The sequence below is a fragment of the Manis javanica genome, chromosome 12 (genome assembly GCF_040802235.1).
Source record: "Manis javanica isolate MJ-LG chromosome 12, MJ_LKY, whole genome shotgun sequence".
NCBI classification, from domain to species: Eukaryota; Metazoa; Chordata; class Mammalia; order Pholidota; family Manidae; genus Manis; species Manis javanica.
The window spans coordinates 8,007,703-8,028,127 of record NC_133167.1 but is presented as its reverse complement, the minus strand read 5'-3'; the positions used below and the strand labels follow the sequence as shown (position 1 = coordinate 8,028,127).

Below are 20,425 nucleotides of genomic sequence, written 5' to 3'. Positions count from 1 at the left end.
TGTGATGCTTTGCAGGGGCAGAGTCTTGACTGGAACTCCAAACCCAAGCCTCCAGACATTGGCCATGAGGATCTTCCCACCACATTTGCCACCCTCCTGGATGGATGAGAGGTGGGCGACAGGGCCTGTCAGTAATGGAGGCTCAGGCTGCTCCCAGCGTCCTTAGCATGAACCCCCCAAGGATCCTCAGAAACGTTCTGCAGGAATGAAGCATGAAGGAAAAAAGGATGATGGAGAATGAAAGAGGTGTGGATGGGTGCAGGATGCAGGCAAGCTGCTGGGCACATGGCCTTGAAGGCTCCTCCCGGCCCCGGCCCAGATGGGAGGAGGGTGCAGGGCCAGCAGGTGCAGCGAAGGCGACAGTTTCCGAAGAGGGTACGAAGTCGGGAAGGGGAGATGAGGTACTTGTCTAGAAGCTGCATCTGCCTAGCAAACACTTTAAACAAAGGCTGTGTTGTGGGGATGCTGGTGTTGGAAACGAAGCCAGAAGGAGTAAAGCTGCGAAGAGGGCTGAGTCCATGCCTGATTGGATGGATGGATGGATGGATGGATGGATGGATGGATGGATGGATGGATGGATGGATGGATGGATGGATGGATGGATGGATGGATGGATGGAGTGGGCGGGCGAGCGAGTGGTCGAGGGAATCAGTCCTCTCCAGGTCGGAGAGCGCGCCCGGCAGGGGTCACTGCGCGCCCCGAGGGCGGAGAGGGGGCGCCGGCGAGAAGGGCGCCCAGGCTCTCCTGCAGGGGGCGGGGGCGGGGAGAGCTGGGGGTGGGGCTAGAGAAAGCGACCTGAGCGGCAGCCAAGCTTCCGGTGCGTGCGGAGCGCGGAGCGGCGGTTGCTCGCAGAGAGCCGGCACCAGCCGAGGCTGCAGGGCGGACGCGCGGCCGGTCGCAGCCATGGTGAAGATCAGCTTCCAGCCCGCCGTGGCCGGCATCAAGGGCGACAAGGCCGACAAGGCTTCGGCGTCGGCCTCGGCCGCGGCGCCGGCCGCCGCCGCGGAGATCCTGCTGACGCCGGCTCGGGTGAGAGGGGCCGAGGGCCCGGGCGCGGAAGCGAGGGCCCGTCCAGAGGTGGAGGGCGCTCTTGGCGGCCGGCTCCAAGCGAGAGGGAGGGCGCCGGTCCGGAGAACTTCGAGGAATGTCAGTGGGGGGTGTGCGTCTGCTTCCAATCAGGGCGGAGGGGCTGAGAGTCGAGTCTCCAGGTGGGGGATGGGAGGAAGGCTGGACGTCGTTTCCCCACAGTAGGGCGGTGGGTCTTGATTGGCGGGTAATTGAAGGCGGGTGGGGAGTCTGATGCCGCGAAGGGGGAGAGGCCGTTGGTCCCATCCCGGACGGGGAGCAGCGGGGACGGGGAGCGGGCTGCCCTGCGCCTGAATTAGTGGGTCGGAAAGTCATGAAATGGAAATAGACCAGAGCCCGCCTGGCCGCACAGTCGGGCTTCCAGGTTCGGAGTTAGGGGTGCGGGCGGGGCGCCCTGATCCCACTCCGCCCCCAGCCGTCGGTGCCTCCCGGCGAGTCACAGCCCTCTTCCTTCCTGACCCGGGTCTGGCCCAGTTGAGCGCCCTCCATCCCGCGGGGAGGCGCCCCCACGGCGCCCCTGCATCCCGGACGAGCTTTGTGGGGGCGGGTCTCGGTGCATCCCGCCCCCGCCGGCGGCCTCCCTCATCTCCTTCCCTCCGGCCTGGGGGGAAGAAGGCATTTCCGCGGTGGAAAACTGCCTGAGCCGCGTGGAGTCTGACCCGGGGAGGGCCGGAGCGGGCAGGACGCGCGGCCGCAGGGAGGCGAGGCGAGGGAGAGCTGGTCCAGCCCGGCTGTGTCTTGCCCCGGCAAAGGCCTACGCAGCCCGCGCCCTGGCGGTCTTGGGGCCCATCAAGCCTCTGGCCCCCACTTGGAGACTGGACTTCGAAAGACTCTGTCCACTCCCTTCCTCTTCCTGCTGCAGCCTTCAAAGGAGCCCTCCTCAGCCACAAAGGCCTTCCCCAGGTTTTGTGGAGAGTATTGTCCAAAGTATCTCCAAGGCTCCAGGGGCCCCCCTGGAGCACTGGGCCGCTGGAGAGTGGCCCGGGGTGGGTGTCAGGCCCAAGTAAAAACCCTGAGGAGTGTGAGCAGGAGCCTCTGGCGAGCAGCGTCAGCGACCACCCAGGCTGGGGTGAGGGATCGCTGTGCACCCTCCAGCAGAGCAGCGCCCACTTCATCAGGTGCCTAGGTGGGGACCCAGCACTCCATATGTGACGACGGGTAGTCTGCACCTTTGAAAGTTTACAAGGGGCTCTTTAGTCCTCCTTCCTCCCTTCACCAAAGGAAGCCTGTCCTCTGCCCCCTCCTGGGTGGGAGCAGGGATGGGGCCTTGACCCCTGCTTCTCCCAGAGTCGGTCTCTCAGCCAAGGCCTGGAACACGGGACCTTGCCTCGAAGAGCTGTAGAATTCGGGCAAGAGGAAGGACCAGCCAGACATGGGGGAGTTCCCAGCAGCAGCCTTCTGATAGTGTCAGGCTGGATGGCAGATGCCAGCAGCACCTTGGCATCAACTGAGCTTCTGGTTCTGAAATCCGCGGCCTCTCTTGCCTCTCGCCCAGCAGGAAGTGGAAATACCAACATGGCCCTGGTGCTATTTGTAATGGCCTTGAGCCTGCTCAGCGTGGAGTCAGTTGGGCAGCGTCCCCTCTCTCTCCTAATGACCAGGAGGAGAAAGAGAATCCGTACCTTTAGGATGTGAGTAAACTCCCGTAGCTCCCCGGGCTCTCAGGGACCTTTGGATGTTCCATGGTGGTTCTGCTGCTAGTTGGTGCCTTGGGAAGAGTGCACTGCCATGAGCCTCCGACCTGGCCAAGGAGCACAGCTCCCATGTCCCTCCGCCTCGGGCACAGCAGGCGCCCAGCATTCACAGATGTAGCTCAGGACATCAGCCATTTATTAGGGCCCGGAGGAGAGGGTGGCAGGACCCCACGAGCTGCTTTATCAAGACAGAGCATTAGGGTTGTGTGCCCTGTTGTTGGGGATGTGGAGGAAAGTTTATTAGGTTTCTTCTGGCTGGGTGTGACCTGAGAACCTTCACTCAAATAAGGTTTAAAGTCCTGAAAGGACCACTTGATGAACAGAAGAGTTTCTGAATGCCTTTCAGCAGTGAGGCCCCTGCTGGCTGATGTAATGAAATGTCGACCTGTGTTCAGGCCAGGGGCCAGGGTGAGGTGGTGGGAACACCCTCACGGCGGGGGCTCCCCCTGCTTCTGGGCAAAAGCTGAGACACAAGGACGATTTTGTCCCCAGACCTGCTGCTGGAAGGAAGTGCCTCAGTGGGCCGGGAAGGGATGGGGGTGAGGGCCCAACTGGGCCTCCAGCCACCCACCCTCTCCTTGGTGTTTGCCTCTGAGAGGAGAAGCCTATGCCGATGGGGGTGGGGGGTGGGGTTGGCGAGAAGTTAGCTTGTTAAGTGGGCTGGCCAGGAAACACCCCCTCCTAGCACCCTCTGGCCAGACAATTCTGCCCCTTGAGAGGCCCACTGACCAACCCTGCGCCTCTTAGTGCAGCTCCCTTCTCCCCACAGTCCTGTGCCTGCGTGCGTACACGCAATCAGGTGTGGGCAAGTACAAGCTCGAATGGGCGGGACAGGGGCTTGGGAGGTGCTGTGCGGCGCAGAAGGAGAGAATAGGTTCAATATAGTCATCTCTGGTAATTTTCTCCTTGGCTTTTGCCTTTGATCAGTGGCTCCTGCGTTGCCCCCTCTCACAGCCTGCATACCTGGGAATCAGATTTCACTTTCCCTGTCCTGGCCTCAGGCCCTTGGCAGGAGGGAGCTGGAGCTCCTGGATTGGTTGGGGGAGGGGGGTCCCCTGCCAGCCGCCAGCCCCAAGGGCTGGGCCGAAAGGTCCGTCGTGGGAAGGCAGCCCAGCCCCAGTTCCCGCCCACGGCGGCACAGGGACGTCGGTGGTCCCTTTCCTGGCCTGCTGTGCGCCCTCAAAGGGGCTTTGGCATTTGGGCCTGCACCGCAGTGGCCTTCCTGCTTCCCCGCTGTTTCCCTGCCTTTTCAATTCTCCCCTTGGCTGGTCTTGCATGTTTCAGGGCTGTCAGCAGACTGCCAGGGAGGACGAGTTTCTCTTACTGAGAAAAGTGTTTATGGTAAAATCACGGAAGCACAGCCCAGCTACCCCCACCCTCCGCAGTCCCTCCCCCCAGGAGACCGCTTCCAGCAGCCAGCTTTCTCTCTTGCTAGCCTTTGTTCTTTGGAGTCTCATCTTGACTGTCAGGAAAGGAAGAGATGAGAGAATCAGCCCAGCCCAGCTGAGCAGAGTTCTCAGGGCACGCACTTCGGGCGCCACTGGGCCACATGACAGGAATGAGGTGAATCCATGACCCCTGTGGGCAGCTGGTATCTGTACATCCAAACACAGCCTCAGATGCCCTGGTGGACGGTGGGCATTTGCCCACGCCCCCCACCTCCCACTAGTTGATCTTTCCATCTTTCTCACACACGCACACACACATTGGTGCCCTTGACTTGCAGACCCTTGCAGATCTGTAGTCTGCAGCAGAGAAAGGTGCTGAGGAGGAGGGCTGATGCTGGGGAGGCAGATAAGACCCCCTCCCCCTCCAGCTGTCAGCCTGGGCCTGCAGCAAGTGTATTTCTGGCTCCCTTGCCAGCCTCCTCTGAGCAGTCTACAATTGTAGTTTAATCCGCTTGCAGTTAATTTGGACATTGTTACTAAGGGACATGGCTGGGGAGCTGTCTCTCGGAGCCATGGGGGTCTGCTGAGTTAATGCTCCAGTTGGCTGGGTTCCCCCTGATTGCTCTGGCTTGGCTTTGCTAACTCACCGAATGAGTGCTATTGCGGGCCACTGAAGCAGGCAGGCAGAGACCCAGGCCCCTCTCCAGTCCCTGGACTTCCACCACGTGGCCCACACAGGTATACAGCAAGGCACGTGTGCTCAGAAAGCCCAGTTGCCTTGAAAACAGTCTGCCGTGATTTTCTACTTTCTAAGTGGAAGCCCCCAAATGCCTGGTGGCCGCTGACTGTTCCATGGGGAGGGGGCCAGGTGGCATTTTCCTGGGTCTCCAGCATGACCAGGGAAGCAGCTTGAGGGTCTCAGGAAGCAGGCCCCTCAGCCATCGTGTGTGAGTGGGAAAGCTAGGGATCCCCAGGGCCCCACCAGACTGACTGAACTCCCCAGAAGCAGTGGTGGCTGCGGTAATGGGCTGGCAAAGGGCTTTGGAATTTAAGCATTGGTCTTGACTGTGGAGTGGTGGGCTCTGAGCACGGCTGCTTTCCCATGCAGCCCTGCTGCTCAGCCCTGCAGGTGGAAGGGGTGTGGATTAGGATGGGGACCCTGGGTGTGCACTACGGGGTACCAGTAGGGGCGGGACAGAGAGCCATTTGTTAGTCCCAGCCCTGTGAGGGGTATGTCCACTGAACATCTAGTGATCATGGTGACCCCCACAGAGACATGTGAGGACACAAGGTGGCATTAGGGGTCCTGTCTGGAGGCCATGTCCTTCTCAGCCACATTAGCCACCCCTCCTGCCTGGCCTTTTCCCCCAAGCACTTAGAAACACCTGACCCAACCGGAAGCAAAAAGGCAGTTGTAAAACTAGCAGGCCTCACCTTGTCCCTGAACTTCATCTGTGGAGCAGGCCCTTGGGCTCTGCTTGTAGGCAACTGACTTTGTTTTGTTTTAAAGTAACTCTCACAAGCTTGCTTCTCTGGTTTTCCTAAATGTAGGAGCAAAATCGTGGTCACTGTGCAGGCTTAACAGTAGTCCACTGGCAGTGGCCCTAAAAGGTTCAGCTCATAAAGATCTGCTGTTTTTATCTAGCACTTTATCCTGTACAAAGGGCTTTCAGGTTCCTTGTCTCCTTTAATGCTGACAAAACCCTGTCAGGAAGCATCTGTTCACATTTCAAATGAGAACCCATGGAGGGGGACTTGTAATGCTCCCCACACGTGGGCCCCCCACCCCTGCTGGGTGGCTTCTTGGCTCTTCTCAACCCTGGGTCCTGGCAGCCCCACAGTCTCACTAAACACAAGTGTCGTGCCCCCAGGGCAGGACTCTCAGCTGGCACAGGCGGCCTGGCCTGTGTTCTGGGACAGCCACCCTTCCTGAGGACCCATCATGACACCGGAGGAGCAGAAAGGTCACCGCCTCATCTGTGTGCGTCCCTGGGTGGCTTGTTCCTTGTGGGATGCTAGTTGCCCCGCCGTGTGCTGCCCCTGGGAACCCACTGGAAGGTCAAAGCCATTGCAGCCCCATCCCCGCCCCTCTGGCCGCCAGCTGTCCCTGTGCCCCTCTTAAGAACGACTTTGGTTTGTGCCGCCAGGGAGCCAGCCAGGTGGGTGGTCTCACAGGCTTGCTTCTCTGGCTTGGGCCGGGGTGGGGAGAGGCCTCCGACCTGTGGATGGGCTCAGACAGTGAGGGGCCGCAGGCCTGACCTCCTGCCTCTGCCAGGCAAGCACCCTGGAGGGCAAACTCGGGTGCAGGGGAACAGGATGGGCCAGGGCACCTCTCTGTCCTCTGTCCACATCCCAGGGACAGAGGCTGGGGGCCAGCTGTTCCGGTGATGAGTGTGCCCAGTGGTGGTGAGGGTCCTCTAGGCACTTTTGTCCTCTTCCTAAGGGTCAGGGTGGAGAGCCTAAGGGAGACATGTGGCCCTGTGATGGGACTCACCTCTGCTCTGTGAGGCCTGGGCCCCATTCCAACATATGCTTGAAGCCAGGGAGCCTTGTGGGTGCCACCTGAGTTGCACAACAGGCCCCATGCCCCACCCCGAACAGGCTGGGCCCCCAGTGCTGCTCTGGAGACAAGGGCCTATCCTGGGTGACTCGGACATGACCCTGTGCCACGCCACCCCACCTCCTCCACTCCTGGGCCGAAGGGAGAAAGGAAACATGGCACAAAGGGCTAAGCAGGCAGGTAGTGGCAGAGGCAGTGTGAGAAGCTCCCTGCGCCCCCAGCACTGCCTCAGCACCTTGAGGCTGGTGGGGGCTTGTCCCTGGGCTGGTCTCACCCTGGCTGCATCTGGACACAGTGGAGGGGAGACTGAAGGGCTTTGGAGGCAGAGACAGGCCTGCAGATCTTGGAACAGCTCCAAGGGTGGATGCGGGCCAGGGTTAGGGCCAGGGTAGGGAGGCAGGCATACACACGAGCCGTGACCAGCCCATGCAGGTGGTTAAGAGCCCAAATCACTAGACTCTCAGTCCAGTGCTCTGGGTGGGGTAGTGTTGAGTTTTACACACAGAGTCCTTCCTTCACTGGCCCTTCCTTCCGTGCAGCCTAGAGCTGGGAAGGTTAGCTTGCTGCTGCTTGTTGGCCCTTAAGCTACTGTCCTGAGCCCAAGTCTGACTCCCCAGAGCAGGTTTTGTCCAGGAGCCTCCTGCCCTGGCCTCCCTGACGGTGGCTTCTGCCGCCACAGCCACGTTTCCCTCCCAGCAGAAGCGCCCTGGCTTCCAGAAGCCACCAGACTTCGCCCTGCAGGCTCCGCTCTTGGCAGCCTGCTTGACACTGCCGGCCGGAGCCGGTGTGGGGCCGTTGCTGCCCTGGAGAGGCTGTGCTCTGCCTGGCATGGGGCAGGCTCAGTGCTGCCTGGCTGGAGGGATGCAGCAGTGCCCAGCCTCTGTGGGCCTCCCAGAGCCCCTTCCTCGGCCTCCTTGGCAGAGCCCAGCAGTCCATCTCCTGGCCTCCATACTAGTCCCACCCCCTCCCCACCACCGTGCCCAGAGCAGCAGCTTGCACCCTGCCCACTGTGCCCCAATTCTCTAGGTTCCTAGGTATGGCACAATTACTAAGGCATGTCTGTGTGTTCCACATTTAAAAGAATGTACTGTGGTCACAGCTGGGGTAATGAGGGGGGCTTCTGTCATGGGTAATTTCCAGATGCTCCCACTTAATCCCAGTGGGTCATTTTATGTGGCTTCAAGGTGGGTGTCAGTTTCTTTTTGGATGGAGGAGCCCGGGGAGACCCTGCTGGGCATCCTTTGCAGAGGAAGCTCTGTGTACCCAGTGAGGTCCTTCCCTCCCCTCACCCCAAGGCTCCCTCCCGGCCAAGAGCGCCACATCTCACCTGGGACGGGGGTCGGGCGATTCCCGGGGGCACCGCCTGGCTGACCCAGCACTGTCGTCCACAGGAGGAGCGGCCGCCCTACCACCGCTACAGGAAGGGGGGCTCGGTGGGCGGCCTGTGCTACCTGTCCGTGGGCATGGTTGTGCTGCTCATGGGCCTCGTGTTCGCCTCTGTCTACATCTACAGATACTTCTTCCTTGCCCAGGTGAGGACCAGAATCTCAGGTACCGCAGCAGTGGGAACTCTGCCATCCCTCCGGAGCCCAGACCCTGTGCCCGCGTGTCACGCCTTAAGGACTCACTTTCCAGGGCTGGGGACTTTCAGGATTACAAAACAAAGGTGGAGGGTGGGTTTAAGGACAGATGTCACCTCTAGCTCCTGTAGGGTGGCCTCCACTGAAAGTCACACCCCCAGTTATCTGCTTGCACAGCCACTCAGGGCAGCGAGCTGGGCTGAGAGAACTGGTCACGGTCACAGTGACCTTGTGGTCAATCCAGACCCTGGGGAGGGAGGCGGTACCACCAACTCAGAACTGAAGGCAGTTAACTTAAAGATACCTCAAAAGAACAGCCTGAGTACAGTGAACGGGGAGTCTCTGGAGTGACAGACGGTCAGGGATTGCCAGTCGTCGATGCCCCGAGGGGCCTCCTACCCTGAGACACTGGGCTTTGGCTTTGTCCCCCGGTTTCCCATGCTGGAAGTTGCGGAAGAATTTGTCCTCCATGTGCTCCGGAGGCCTCAGCTCCCACACACCTGCTGACGAGCTCCTCTTGTTGACTTCTCCTGCTCCCCCCTCTGTACGGCTCCCCCTTTCCTCCCCCACCAAGGCAGGCTCTCCGCAGCCTTCCGACCTCACTTCCTGTGTGGGAGCCGGTCCTTGGCCCTCCCTGGGACTCACCTGGGTTCCGTGTCCCCTCTGTTCCCAGGCCCCATGCACACCCTCCTGGGGTTCCTCACCTCACCCCAGTTCCCAGGGAATGGAGCAGCCTCTGGCTCTGTGCCTAGGAAAGTATGATTCACTTGTGATGATTCATCCTCCGAGAGCTTAAAACAGAAGGGGAACCCCGCCCCTCGCCCCCACAGGCCAGCAGCCCAGGCCCAGAGCTGTTGGGCTTGCCCGTCTGAGGCCTCAGGTCACACTGCCTCCCTTCCCTGATGGATGGGAGTGACTGGGCCATTGGGCCGGCTGCTCAGGGGCGGAACACAGTGCTTGTCAAGGTTTCCCATGAGGCGCCAGGTCCAGGGAAGGTGGTGGGGCTCGTGAGATGACAGCTGGCCATGTGGTGCCTCCAGGAGCTAACGGGGCTGCCTCTGAGCAACTCTCTCCCTCTTGTGTCCCCAAGATCTGCAGGGCCCCACAGCAGGGGACAACATGGATGGGCGAGCACTGCCTGGAGGCAGGGAGGGTGGTACCCCGCAGCTCTCCCCGGCCCGGTGCAGAGCCCTGTGCCCGAGAGCCCTCCTGCCCCCCCAAGCCTCTTACTCAGGTGTCCCTGGAGGGCCCCCTCTGTGGAGCCATCCCATTTCAGTCACATTCATGGACCCAGAGGCCAGAAGAAACCTGAGGGGTCACTTCATTTTGCAGATGGGGAAACTGAGGCCCAAAGAGAGTGGCCACCTAGGAACTGGCAGGCCCAGCTCACCCTCCCTGACTCCCCACATTTCTCAGTTTCTCCCTCCGTGAAATGGGTCTCACAGTCCCGCCCTTCTGCTCCCCCAGGCCTTCAGGATGGGAGGTGGTTGAGTCGGTGGCGGTGGCTTTGCCCGCGTGGCTGTGACCGGTCTGTCTCTCCCCCACCCCCTGCTCAGCTGGCCCGAGACAACTTCTTCCACTGCGGCGTGCTGTACGAGGACTCGCTGTCCTCCCAGGTCCACACGCGGATGGAGCTGGAGGAGGACGTGAAGATCTACCTCGATGAGAACTACGAGCGCATCAACGTGCCCGTGCCGCGGTTTGGCGGGGGCGACCCTGCAGACATCATCCACGACTTCCAGCGGGTAAGGCCCGCCAGGGACTGGAGTAAGGGGTGGGGGTGCTGTCCTGGGGACCTAGGTCCCCCTCCACTAAGAGCCATGAGAAAGAAGAGGAGCGAAAGACACGGGTCCCTTCACACAGTCTCTTTGACTGTAAACTGTGTAGTAGGCGCCCACGGTTTAGGCTTACCAGGGTTTTGAAGACGTTGCTTTTATTATATAGGTAATGTGGTCATCACTGAATACAAACACATCGTGGCTGGTTTTCTCCTGAGCCAGCTGACAGCTGCAGAACACTGGCTGTCGTAGGCGAGGCCAGTGTTCCTTTTCATTGAGGTATTTCCATGCTGACATTTTATTGAGGCGTAGCATGCCTACCACCAAGTGCAGCTTAGTGGAGGTCTGCGGAGGTGTACATATAAGCAGACGCCGTCCAGATGAAGATCTGGAGCCCTGCCAGCACTCCAGACGGTTCCCTGTGCCCCTTCCCAGTCATACCCCCACCCAGAGGTGACCGTCCTTCCCACCTCTGTTGCCAGCAAGAGTTTTGAAGCCAGTGAAACACAGGCCGCCTGACTCGTTCTCATACTTGCTTCCCAAAACTGCATAGGGCTTCTTTAGCCCGAACCCTTCTCTCCACATCCTGGACATTGTTGCAGCTGAAAAACAGGGGCCAGGGATGGGGCGTCTCCCACTGAGGATCCAGGCTGTCCACAGGTGGCAGGACCTCCAAGGTCTGATGCAAATGCACTGTGGGGACACTGCTGCGTTCCCCAAACCTCAACTCCAACCCCGAGAGAAGAGCCCTGTGACAACTGAGACACTTAGCAGCTGGCGTTTTCATCTAGTAATGGAGCCCCTGACAACCCTAGGCTAGGCAGGGAGCAAGAAAAGGCAGCCCCGGAGCCAGGGTGCCCTGTACTGGCAGGTAGAGTTGGTGCCTCTGCTGGCCAAGGGCCTCGCACAGCTCCGCCCTGGCCAGGTCCTCACCCACAGAGGCTGACATGGCCCCTCCTCCTGTGCAGGGCCTCACAGCCTACCACGACGTCTCCCTGGACAAGTGCTACGTCATTGAGCTCAACACCACCATCGTGCTGCCCCCTCGCAACTTCTGGGAGCTCCTCATGAACGTGAAGGTGAGCGGGGCGCCCTAGCGACCCAATGTCTCCCCCCTGCAATGGAGGCCAGGCCTGGGGCAAAGGAGGTTCCTGCAGTGGGGGTTGGGGGTCCAGGGACATTGTTGTCAGCTGGGCCCAAGACCCCAGATGGGTCCTCCTCCTTCCATGTCCCTCTCCCACATCCGGGGTCCACATCTCCCCTTCTCCAACCCCAGGACCAGCTTCCTTAGCACGCATGGGGGCCGTGCAGGAGCAGATGGGGCCCTGCCCCCGAGGAGCACCCACCCTGGGTGGGAGAGCAGACTCGCATACACATGTGATTCATGCAGAGCGGGCACAGGCACTTGGCACAAACAGGAAGTGCCTGGGGCTGATCTTCTGGATGAGGGAGGTGGGCGTGTGTGCCCAGGGGTTTCAGACACTGGGGGACTTGGCTTGAATGAGCAGGGTGGCAGTGAGGGGCGTGGGCAGGGGGCAAGCGGACACCAGGGCAGAGAGCCCTGGGTACTGATCCGGCACCGTGGCCACTCCCTTGGCAGAGGGGGACCTACCTCCCGCAGACGTACATCATCCAGGAGGAGATGGTGGTCACAGAGCACGTCAGCGACAAGGAGGCCCTGGGCTCCTTCATCTACCACCTGTGCAGTGGGAAGGACACCTACCGGCTGCGGCGCCGGGCTACCCGGAGACGTGAGTGGTCAGCTGCACCCACCTGGGCCCCTGCCCTGAGCTGCGAACCTCAGCCGTGCTCTGGCGGCTCCTGGCCGCACAGCTGGAGATGAGCATCAGGGGCCGGACAGCGGCGGCACTCACAGCTAACGCTCATCGAGCCCTTGTGCCAGGCCATTTCATGCTCTTTATGGCCTAAAAGAGTGTGAGTTGTCATTGTCGTCAGGATCACTGTCCCTTTGAGAGAGGAAACAGGCACAGAGAGGTTAAGTGATACCCCCGAGATCAGCAGGAAGGCGGCAGAGCTGGGCAGGCTGGCTCTGGCTCCTGAGCCCCCCTCCACTGCGCTGCCCCTGGGGAAGAATCTGGGTGCCATTTCCTGGGCTTTCTTCTACTCCGGGTCCTGAGGTCTTGAGTCAGGCCCCCAGTCTGGTGGCCTTTGTGGCCCAGCCAGTTCTGGGCCAGGACACAAGCCTCACTGGGATTTCTCTGTTGCCCCCTAGGGATTAACAAGCGAGGCACCAAGAACTGCAACGCCATCCGCCACTTTGAGAACACATTTGTGGTGGAGACGCGCATCTGCGGGGTGGCGTGAGGCCGCCCCGACTCCCGGCCCCGCCCCTGCCCTCTTTCTTTTTCTCTTCTGTCCACTCCCTGGCCCTCCTCCTTCCCCTTGCTCAGCTTGTACTTTGGACACCTTTCTGTAGACGTGACGTGTCTCCCAGTTCCTTTCCAGCCCTGCCTGTCTCCCTGTACCAGAGCTGTGACCTCGAGGCCCCACCTCTGACCTCCCAGGTCTGGGGGTGGGGGGGGCACCCCAGGATAGTTTCTGTGATCACCATCTTGAAGTTGGGTCCACTGGGGTTGGCCCACAGCTGCAGTGGCAGCCCAGGGGAAGGATACATGGATGGGCCGGGCATGTGGGGGGTCCTGGGCAAGGTGGGGGTGGGGGATAGGGTGTGGAATGGGGTTCAGAAAAGTCTGCACAGTTGGAAAAATCCCGAAGGGCTTTTTCCTTGGACAGCACACGTCCTCCCGTGTCCTGATTCCCAGGTCTGGGCGGAGGAGGAGGGAACGTGCCAGATGCTCCCACCCAGAGCACAAGGGGGGACGGCCGTCCTGGGGAAACCCCAGGACCCCTGTCAGTGCCTTTAGCCCACCAGCGGGAGCCTGGGCTTTGGGGGGTGGGTCTGAGTCTGTCAAGCACAATCAGTTCTCCAAGTGGAACCAAAGAAGGGAGGACCAGGGCCCCGGCGCAGCCCCCAAAGGGCATCGCCTCTGCCCGTCCTCGGGGCCGCGGGCCTGCAGGGCCTGCTGAGTGGGTGGGCTGGTTGTTTTCTCCAAGCTTGGAGCTGTTCTAGAAGATAACAGGGGGAAGGGAGAGCCACCTGGTACTTGGACATCCCGCTGCCTCCTCGTTCTGAAATTTTGTTCCCTCTGCTTTGGGGGAATGCAGTGTTTTTTCCTTTTTTCCTTCTCACTTTTGCATGTTTTTACTGATCGTTCAATATGCTAACCGTTTTCAGCCCTGAGCCTTGAGGAGGGCTTCGACGCCTCCAGTCAGACTTGGAGATGAATCCCATAAATGCTTTGTATATTTTCTCAATTAGATCTCTTTTCAGAAGTATCTGTAGAACAATAAAAATCTTTTGACTTCTGACTTTGACTTGGGAGTGGCATGTGGAGGAGTGGGTGTGGGCAGGCTGGCCACATATACCAGGGGCTGCAGGCAGGGGGAGGCCAGCAGGCCTTGGCATCGGGTTGTCTCGGCTCAGCCAAGGACCATGGATGGTCCCTTCAGTATTGCTATCGACCCACCACTGAGAGCCAGGTAGATTCACACTTTACAGGGGAGGGAGGAGGGAAGGGTTTGGGACCTTATGCAACTTGCCCAAGGTCGTGCTACATTCAGGTGCCTATAAACCACCCATTCAGTTGTACACAGAGGATGACATTATTGCTTGTTCCTAAGCACAAGGATGAAGTGTTCACACTTTCTGGGCCATTAGTAAACATCTCAGTGGATCTGAGTTGAGGTTGGCCTGAGGTCACATTCTGCAGAGAAGGAAGCAGGGGAGAGCTGCCCGGAGGTGGGACCGGGGTGAGCATAGGTGCTACGCCCTTGGTGCCATTCACCAGCTCGGTAATCCTGCAAGGGACGTACAAGAGTCAAGTGAGCGCAGAACACCTTGTTCTCTGATCCAAGGCAATCTTGCAAAGAAGTCAATCATTTAAAGGCAGTGTAATCACAATTAAAAGGAGCAGCACCTTCCAGATAGGAAACGGAGACTACCATCATTAAAGTGTTCTGTGTAGCAAAGGAAAAGGTCAAAGGAGGGCTTGGAAGTTGACAAACAAGGAATTTGGTGAACGTGGGTTCATTTTAATGAAACAACTGGCTAGCCATTTTGACAAAATTAACCTGGATCCTATTACCCTGTAACAAAAATAGGGCTGGATCAAAGGTTTTAAGTATGAAATGGAGCAATAGAAGTACCTAAAGAGATGATGATTTGAAAGAGTCTTGGAGGAGGAAAGACCTTTCTAAGCATGACACCCACCAATAATAACTTGGACTCTGAGAAACTGGCACACAAAGTTTCATAAGCAGCAAATGGGAGAGGTTTTTCAAGCAGGGCATACAAAGTGCTATTTTTTTTAATACGCAAAGTTCTTGTAAATCACAAAAAACGAACAACCCAATAGATAAATAGGCAAAGAATACGGACAGGCAGTTCACAGAAATACAAATGGATCATTGTTTAAGCATAAGACTTAATCATAGTTACATAGGAAATACAAATCAAAGCTAGGGAGATTTTTGTATGTCCAGTTAGGGGTTTTGTTTTGTTTTTGCTACACATTTTATACTGTGAAGCTTTACTAAATACAAATACTATATGTAAATCACTGGTATGAAAGTTATAAAGCATAATGACCATATGATTCTGGACACCCACCAGCCAACTTTTAAAACAAAACTGCCAATACCTCTGAATTCCTTGCATGTGTCTCCCTTTGCTGCTGCATAACAAACCACCCCAGAGATAAAGTTGAATATTTTTCCTGGTTTTGCAAGACGACTTGCGTTTGGCTCTCCTGGCCTAGCTGCTCACCCCTGCTCTGCATTCAGCTAGGAGCTGTGCTGTGCAAAAACATCCAAGATGGCCCCTCCCGTACAAAGCCTTGCTCCTCATGGCCTCCACTCAACAGCCAGCTTCCTTACAGTTCGGCAAGCAGACTCCAAGAGGGGAAGCTGAAGCTGCCAGTCCCCATAAGACCTGGAATGCAAAGTTCCAGAACGTTACGTCGTTGCATTGTTGGTCAAAGCAAGTCACAAAATCAGCCCTGATTTAAGTGAAGAGAAGTAGACCACCTCTAAATGAGGGGAGGACCATGCTCAAGGATGAGGGGACTGTTGGCTCTGTATGCGGAGACCCCCCACCTCATCCCAGTCCGTCTCCTCCACCCACCCCACCTCTACATTCTGTGAGGGACATTAAAGGTACATCTATTCTTAGGGACAAAGACAATCATGAAAATGTCAATTTCCCATACATCAGCCTATCTGTGTGTATTAATTAGCCAATCCAGGCTAACTAATGATTCCTGAGTTTCTCAGTTTTGCGTATGTATGAACCCCTAATGCAGTTTAGCTTGGGTTTGAATATTTTAAAAGTAGTAAGAAAATACGTTATTTGCTGTGACTTGATTTTCCCCCCTCTCATATTTCTAAGATTCAGCCATGTTGAAGCCTAAAATATTACTTAATTGATTTGTCCTGCTATGTCAGTCCAGTATGCGAATGTGCAATGTAACTGCCTATGATCATAACGATGAATATTTGAACTCTGTCCAATTTTTTACTATCACAACAGTGCATTAATGAACATTTTTTTCATGAGGCTTCTGGTGCACCTGTGCAAGGGTTTCTGTGTGATCTACACCTAGAAGTGGAAGCACTGGGTCGCAAGCGTGCACATGCTCACCTCACGAAATCCTGCCCGATTGTTTTTGGTAAGGTGTTGAACTAGTTTACATCCCCACCTGTGCTGCCGGTGTGCTCCTGCTCCACATCCTTGCCAACGCTTGCTAAACAACCCTTGGGATGTTTTTGGCCAAAGGATTGAGAGTAAAATAGCATTTTGTTAGGATTTTAATTTTCACTTCCAGGATTACTAGGAAAGTTGGGCAAGTTTCCTATGTTTATTGGACCCTCAAATTTTCTTTTCTGTGAAATGTGTATTTGTGTTCTTTGGCCCATTCTTTGTTACTTCTTACTATAATAAACTATACTTCATTTTGTTCTTAGTGACTTGTAGTTCTTTTATGTATTTTATATAATCTTTATGTATTGTGTCATTGATGTGTGGCAAATAGCTTACCCAGGTTTGTAATTTGTCTTCTCATTTTCTTTGTTGTTTCTTTGGTGAGCAGAAATTATTGGTTTTTATGTAGTCAGGTTTATGCATCTTTTTCTTTATGATTATGGTTTTTTGTATCTTGTTTCAGAAATCCTTCCTATCCTTAGACTAAAGAGGTATTATCCTATACTTCTAATTTTATTAAAATTTCGTATGCTCTATTTTAGGATCCCCTGGATTTTATCCCCTGGTGTGGTGTGAGGTGAGCATAACCATTTGTTCTGTGTTGGTTGTTGTCCCCCTTCCTCACTGAGTTGCAGTGTGTGTCTGCAGTGATCAAGTCTCCATATGTGTAAGATCTATTTTTGGACTTCCTGTTCTGCCCTTCGGGTCTATCCTTTGGGCCATAACCACACTTAATGTAAGTCTGGATACCTGATAGTGCAGATCTCCTACCTTGATTTTCTCCAGAGGTGCTGTGTCTATTCTTGGCCCTTTGTTTTCATACGTACTTTAGATACCATTTATTGGACTTGTATCAAATCTACAGATCTACTTGGGGAGAATTGAAATTGTTATGATACCGAGTGTCCTGATCCATTAACATGGTATTTTTAAAAAATTTATTTGAATCTTAAATATCTTCCAATACAATTTTGTACTTTCTCAGAGGCCTTGAAAAATCTCTCATTAATCAGATGGATAGTCCTCAGTCTCTTCTCTCTGTTGCTCTTGCAATTCTTTGTTACTACTGTATAGAAATGTAATTTACATTTGGGTATTGATCCAACGAGTTTGCCAAGCTGTCTTCTGTGTTCTGAGAGGTTATCTGAGGATCCTTTTGTGTTTTCTATGTAAGCATTTGTATTGATTATGAATAGACTCTTTTTTTTTCTGTTCAAATAATTGTAACTTTTATTTCTTTTTCTTATCCTACCTCACTGACTAGGAGCTCTGGTACCATGGTGATGAGCACAAATCTTGTTTTATTCTTGAGATTCAAGGGAATTCACCTTGAGTATAGTTTTAGCTTTAGATATTGGGAGAATCTTCCTTTTAAGGTTAATTGAAGAAGTTGTCTTCAACTCCTAGCTTTCATTTTTAATCAGGGATGCATGTGGAATTCTTTCACCAAATGTATTTTCTGCACCTCTTGATATGATCACAATATGATCCATCTTTAATTTGGTAATGTGCTGCAGAACATTGATAACTAATTTGGTCATGATGTATAATTTTGTTTCTACACTATTGGATTCTGTTTGCTAATATTTCTTTCAGGAGTTTCAGATGTATGTTTATTATAGTAAGACTACCCTGTCATTTTCTTTTCTCACTCTCTCCTTGTCAGGATGTATATTAATATCTTACTGGTCTCATAGAATGAGTTGAGGAGATTAGTTTTGTGGTTATGTTTTAAATTTAATAATACCCAGTTTCCTCAAAAGTGTACAAGCCCTCTTGTGTTAATAATGGCAGCATATTAGTTTGACAAGAATCAAATTTTAAAATTTCAAACTTTAAAATGTAATGTATTTGCCCCAGCAGTTTCACTGCTAGGAATTCATCCTGTGGATACACTCAAACAAGGATATAAAAATATTTATTATTATAATAGCAAGAAACTAAAAATAAAAGTCCCTCCATTGGGGACTTAGTTTTTAAAAAGTTCAGGTATTTTGTTGCCATTACAAAGAATGAGGTAGATCTATTTATGCCGATGCATAAAGTTCTCCACGACCTATAATTAGGGTAAAGCAGGTGGCAGAACAAGAATATATATCCCATTAGTGAATTTTTTAAAAGATAGCTCTGCAGATGTGCATATGCTATTTCTGGAAGGCCACACCAGTTATCACTGGGGAGCAGGGGTGAGATGGTGGTGTAGGACTTTGTATCCTTCCATGTTGTGAAGGTGTATTTTTCTTATAATTTAAATGTGTGTATGTCACATTCGTGGGATGGAGGAGGGCCTGCTGGCTGAGGAGGCATCCTTACTGGCAGCTCACTGCACACTGTTTTGCCCATTTTTCTCTCTGTCCCTTGAGGCCTGTCTCCATCCTAGTAAGGAAGCTCTGTATTAGGCCCAGGTTTGGACTGAAGAATAGAACAGTTGGAAATGTTACATTGACATAAATAGGAAGCTCTGTAACCTCATGCAAGTGTTGCTGTGGAAACCAGAGCCTGGGCGGTCTCCATGGAAACCATTCTCAGCCTGCCTGAAGGAGTTACCACCCACTGGTATTGGCATCTTACTTATCAGGGCCTCAGAGCTTCAATAAATGCCCAGAGAGGGAATGATGGACTGGCCTGCCCACCCCAGGGAGGGCTGGGGCTTCTGAGCTCCACCAGCCACCTGCTGGAGAAGGATAGCGAGCCCGTCCCCATGGGAAGCGTCCTTGTGGGGAGGCATAGCATATATGAAGCAGTGTATTTGGTGTATGTATGCCCTGTCCCCTGTGAAAAGTGGGGACCCGTGTCAGGAGGTCCAGGGGTCTGGACTCTGCCACAGACCACCAGTGGGGCTGTACAGCTGTGGAGGGCTAACTGCCTCTGGGTTCCAACCTGCCCCTCTACAAAACAGAGAGTTTGGACGAAGTCGTTCTGAAGGTCTTTTCCAGCTTTAAGAACATGGTTTGCATGTGGTCAGGCAGCATGGGGCTCAGAGGAGGGAGAGACCCGACAGTGACAGCGCAAGCTTCCTGGGGATTCATCTGAGCTTGGAAGATGGTGAGGACCACTGACAGGGGGTGGAGAAAATGCAACAGGAGACACAGGTGTGGTGCGTTAGTGCCTATGGCCCTCCTGGAGTCCCTTGAGGTGGGCGAGGGCCGGAAGGGAGGTTTGGAGTCCAGGTCAGGGTCCAGGGATGGGCAGCGCTGTCCCACGAGGGTGGGTCCAAAGCATCAGTGGCCTTCCGGCACTGCTGCCCAGCGCTGGCAGCTACTCATCCTTGCCACGTGCTGTCCACACCGCAGCAGCCGACAGCAGGTGAAGGTCCCAGTGCCAGCCTCCCCCCTGTGAGAGGGAGCCCTGCCACTGGACGCTGACGTGTCCTGTCTGGCCCTGCAGGATCGAGGGCTCTGTGCCAAATGGAAGACTGAGGAGAGGGGAAGAAGGGTGTCAGTGGCAACGGGGGGTGTGGAGGGAGGCCCCAGACTTTGACTGGGTCCTTTTCCAACACTGAGCAGGGACCCTCTATGTTCAAGTGTATGCCAGGGGCTTTCATGATTTATTTTTTTCATTTCTTGCATTATTTCTGGGTTGAGTATGAATTTCATAGGTAAAAACTCAGACATGAAAAACAAACCTTTATTTTTTACAATAATCTATTTTGCATAGTAATCTAGTTTTCAAATACCCATTTAGTCTGGTGACAGCAAGTGTGATCTTGGTCATTTGGGGGTAAACTCAGCCATTACTTCAGTTTCTAGCTCCATCAATTAAGGGCTCACCCTTTCAGGAGATGGTCATTTTTGTCCCACCTGCACCCAGGCCCAACATCTGAATGCTGGGCAACAGTGGCCACTTCCTTTTATAATCGCCAGAAATAGTGGGATGCAGGACAGCAAACCACTCCTAGGGTCCTGTGGGCAGAGGGGGGTGGCAGCATCCCCTCTGTGCTTCCATAGCCTACTTTTCTCTTCGCCAGTTCACAGTTGCTGAAGCTGTTTCTCCAGCCGAGCAGTGATTCTCTGAGCTATCCTGTGTCCTGCCAAAAAATCCTTTTCTGGGCCAAATTAGCCATATTCTTCCTGCTGCTTGTGTACCAGTTTTACTGAGCAAGAGAGCTTTGTGGGATACAATCAAAACACAACTGCATTCTTCCTTCCCCACTTCCTTTGCAAACCTGCTCAGTGAGTGTGGTTCTCCCCACAGCGTGGATGAACAGAGTAGGGGAATCTAAGTTCTTTCACTTTGGAGGTCAATCCAAGATAATAAAAATTTGTCGGGTCACTTTTAGCTACAAAAATCTGATTTCAGTAATTAGAATGTCTACTTATGAAAAAAAGCAAAGGTCATTTGCAGCTGAGCTGCTCCCCTCCACCCTGAGCCTGCACCACATGGAAGCCTGCAGCGGGCAGAAGAGAGCTTGGCCAGATTCTTCTCCACGCCCTGCCCGGTGCCTCCACCCCCTTCCCCTCACCAGGCTACTCCGTGATTGGGTGAGGGTTGGTTCCAGACAGGAGGGGCGGGAGAGGTATTTCCTGGCACCTGCCGGGAGGTGGCTGGCGCCACTAGCTT

General features: G+C 54.7%; 1 protein-coding gene across 2 annotated transcripts; it reads left to right on the top strand.

Moving 5' to 3' along the window:
* The first annotated feature begins 798 nt into the window (after positions 1 to 798).
* Positions 799 to 13,476, top strand: ITM2C (integral membrane protein 2C). 2 transcript variants are annotated; one of them, XM_017680065.3, is made up of 6 exons: positions 801 to 1,029; positions 8,120 to 8,260; positions 9,865 to 10,053; positions 11,055 to 11,165; positions 11,687 to 11,837; positions 12,320 to 13,476. In XM_017680065.3, the coding sequence occupies exons 1-6, from the start codon at positions 904 to 906 to the stop codon at positions 12,409 to 12,411; spliced, it is 810 nt and encodes a 269-aa protein (XP_017535554.2). In that variant the 5' UTR covers positions 801 to 903; the 3' UTR covers positions 12,412 to 13,476. The 2 variants fall into 2 exon arrangements, with proteins under 2 accessions (XP_036853687.1, XP_017535554.2); XM_036997792.2 differs by lacking the exon at positions 8,120 to 8,260 and having other exon boundaries at positions 799 to 1,029.
* The last annotated feature ends 6,949 nt before the right edge of the window (positions 13,477 to 20,425 follow it).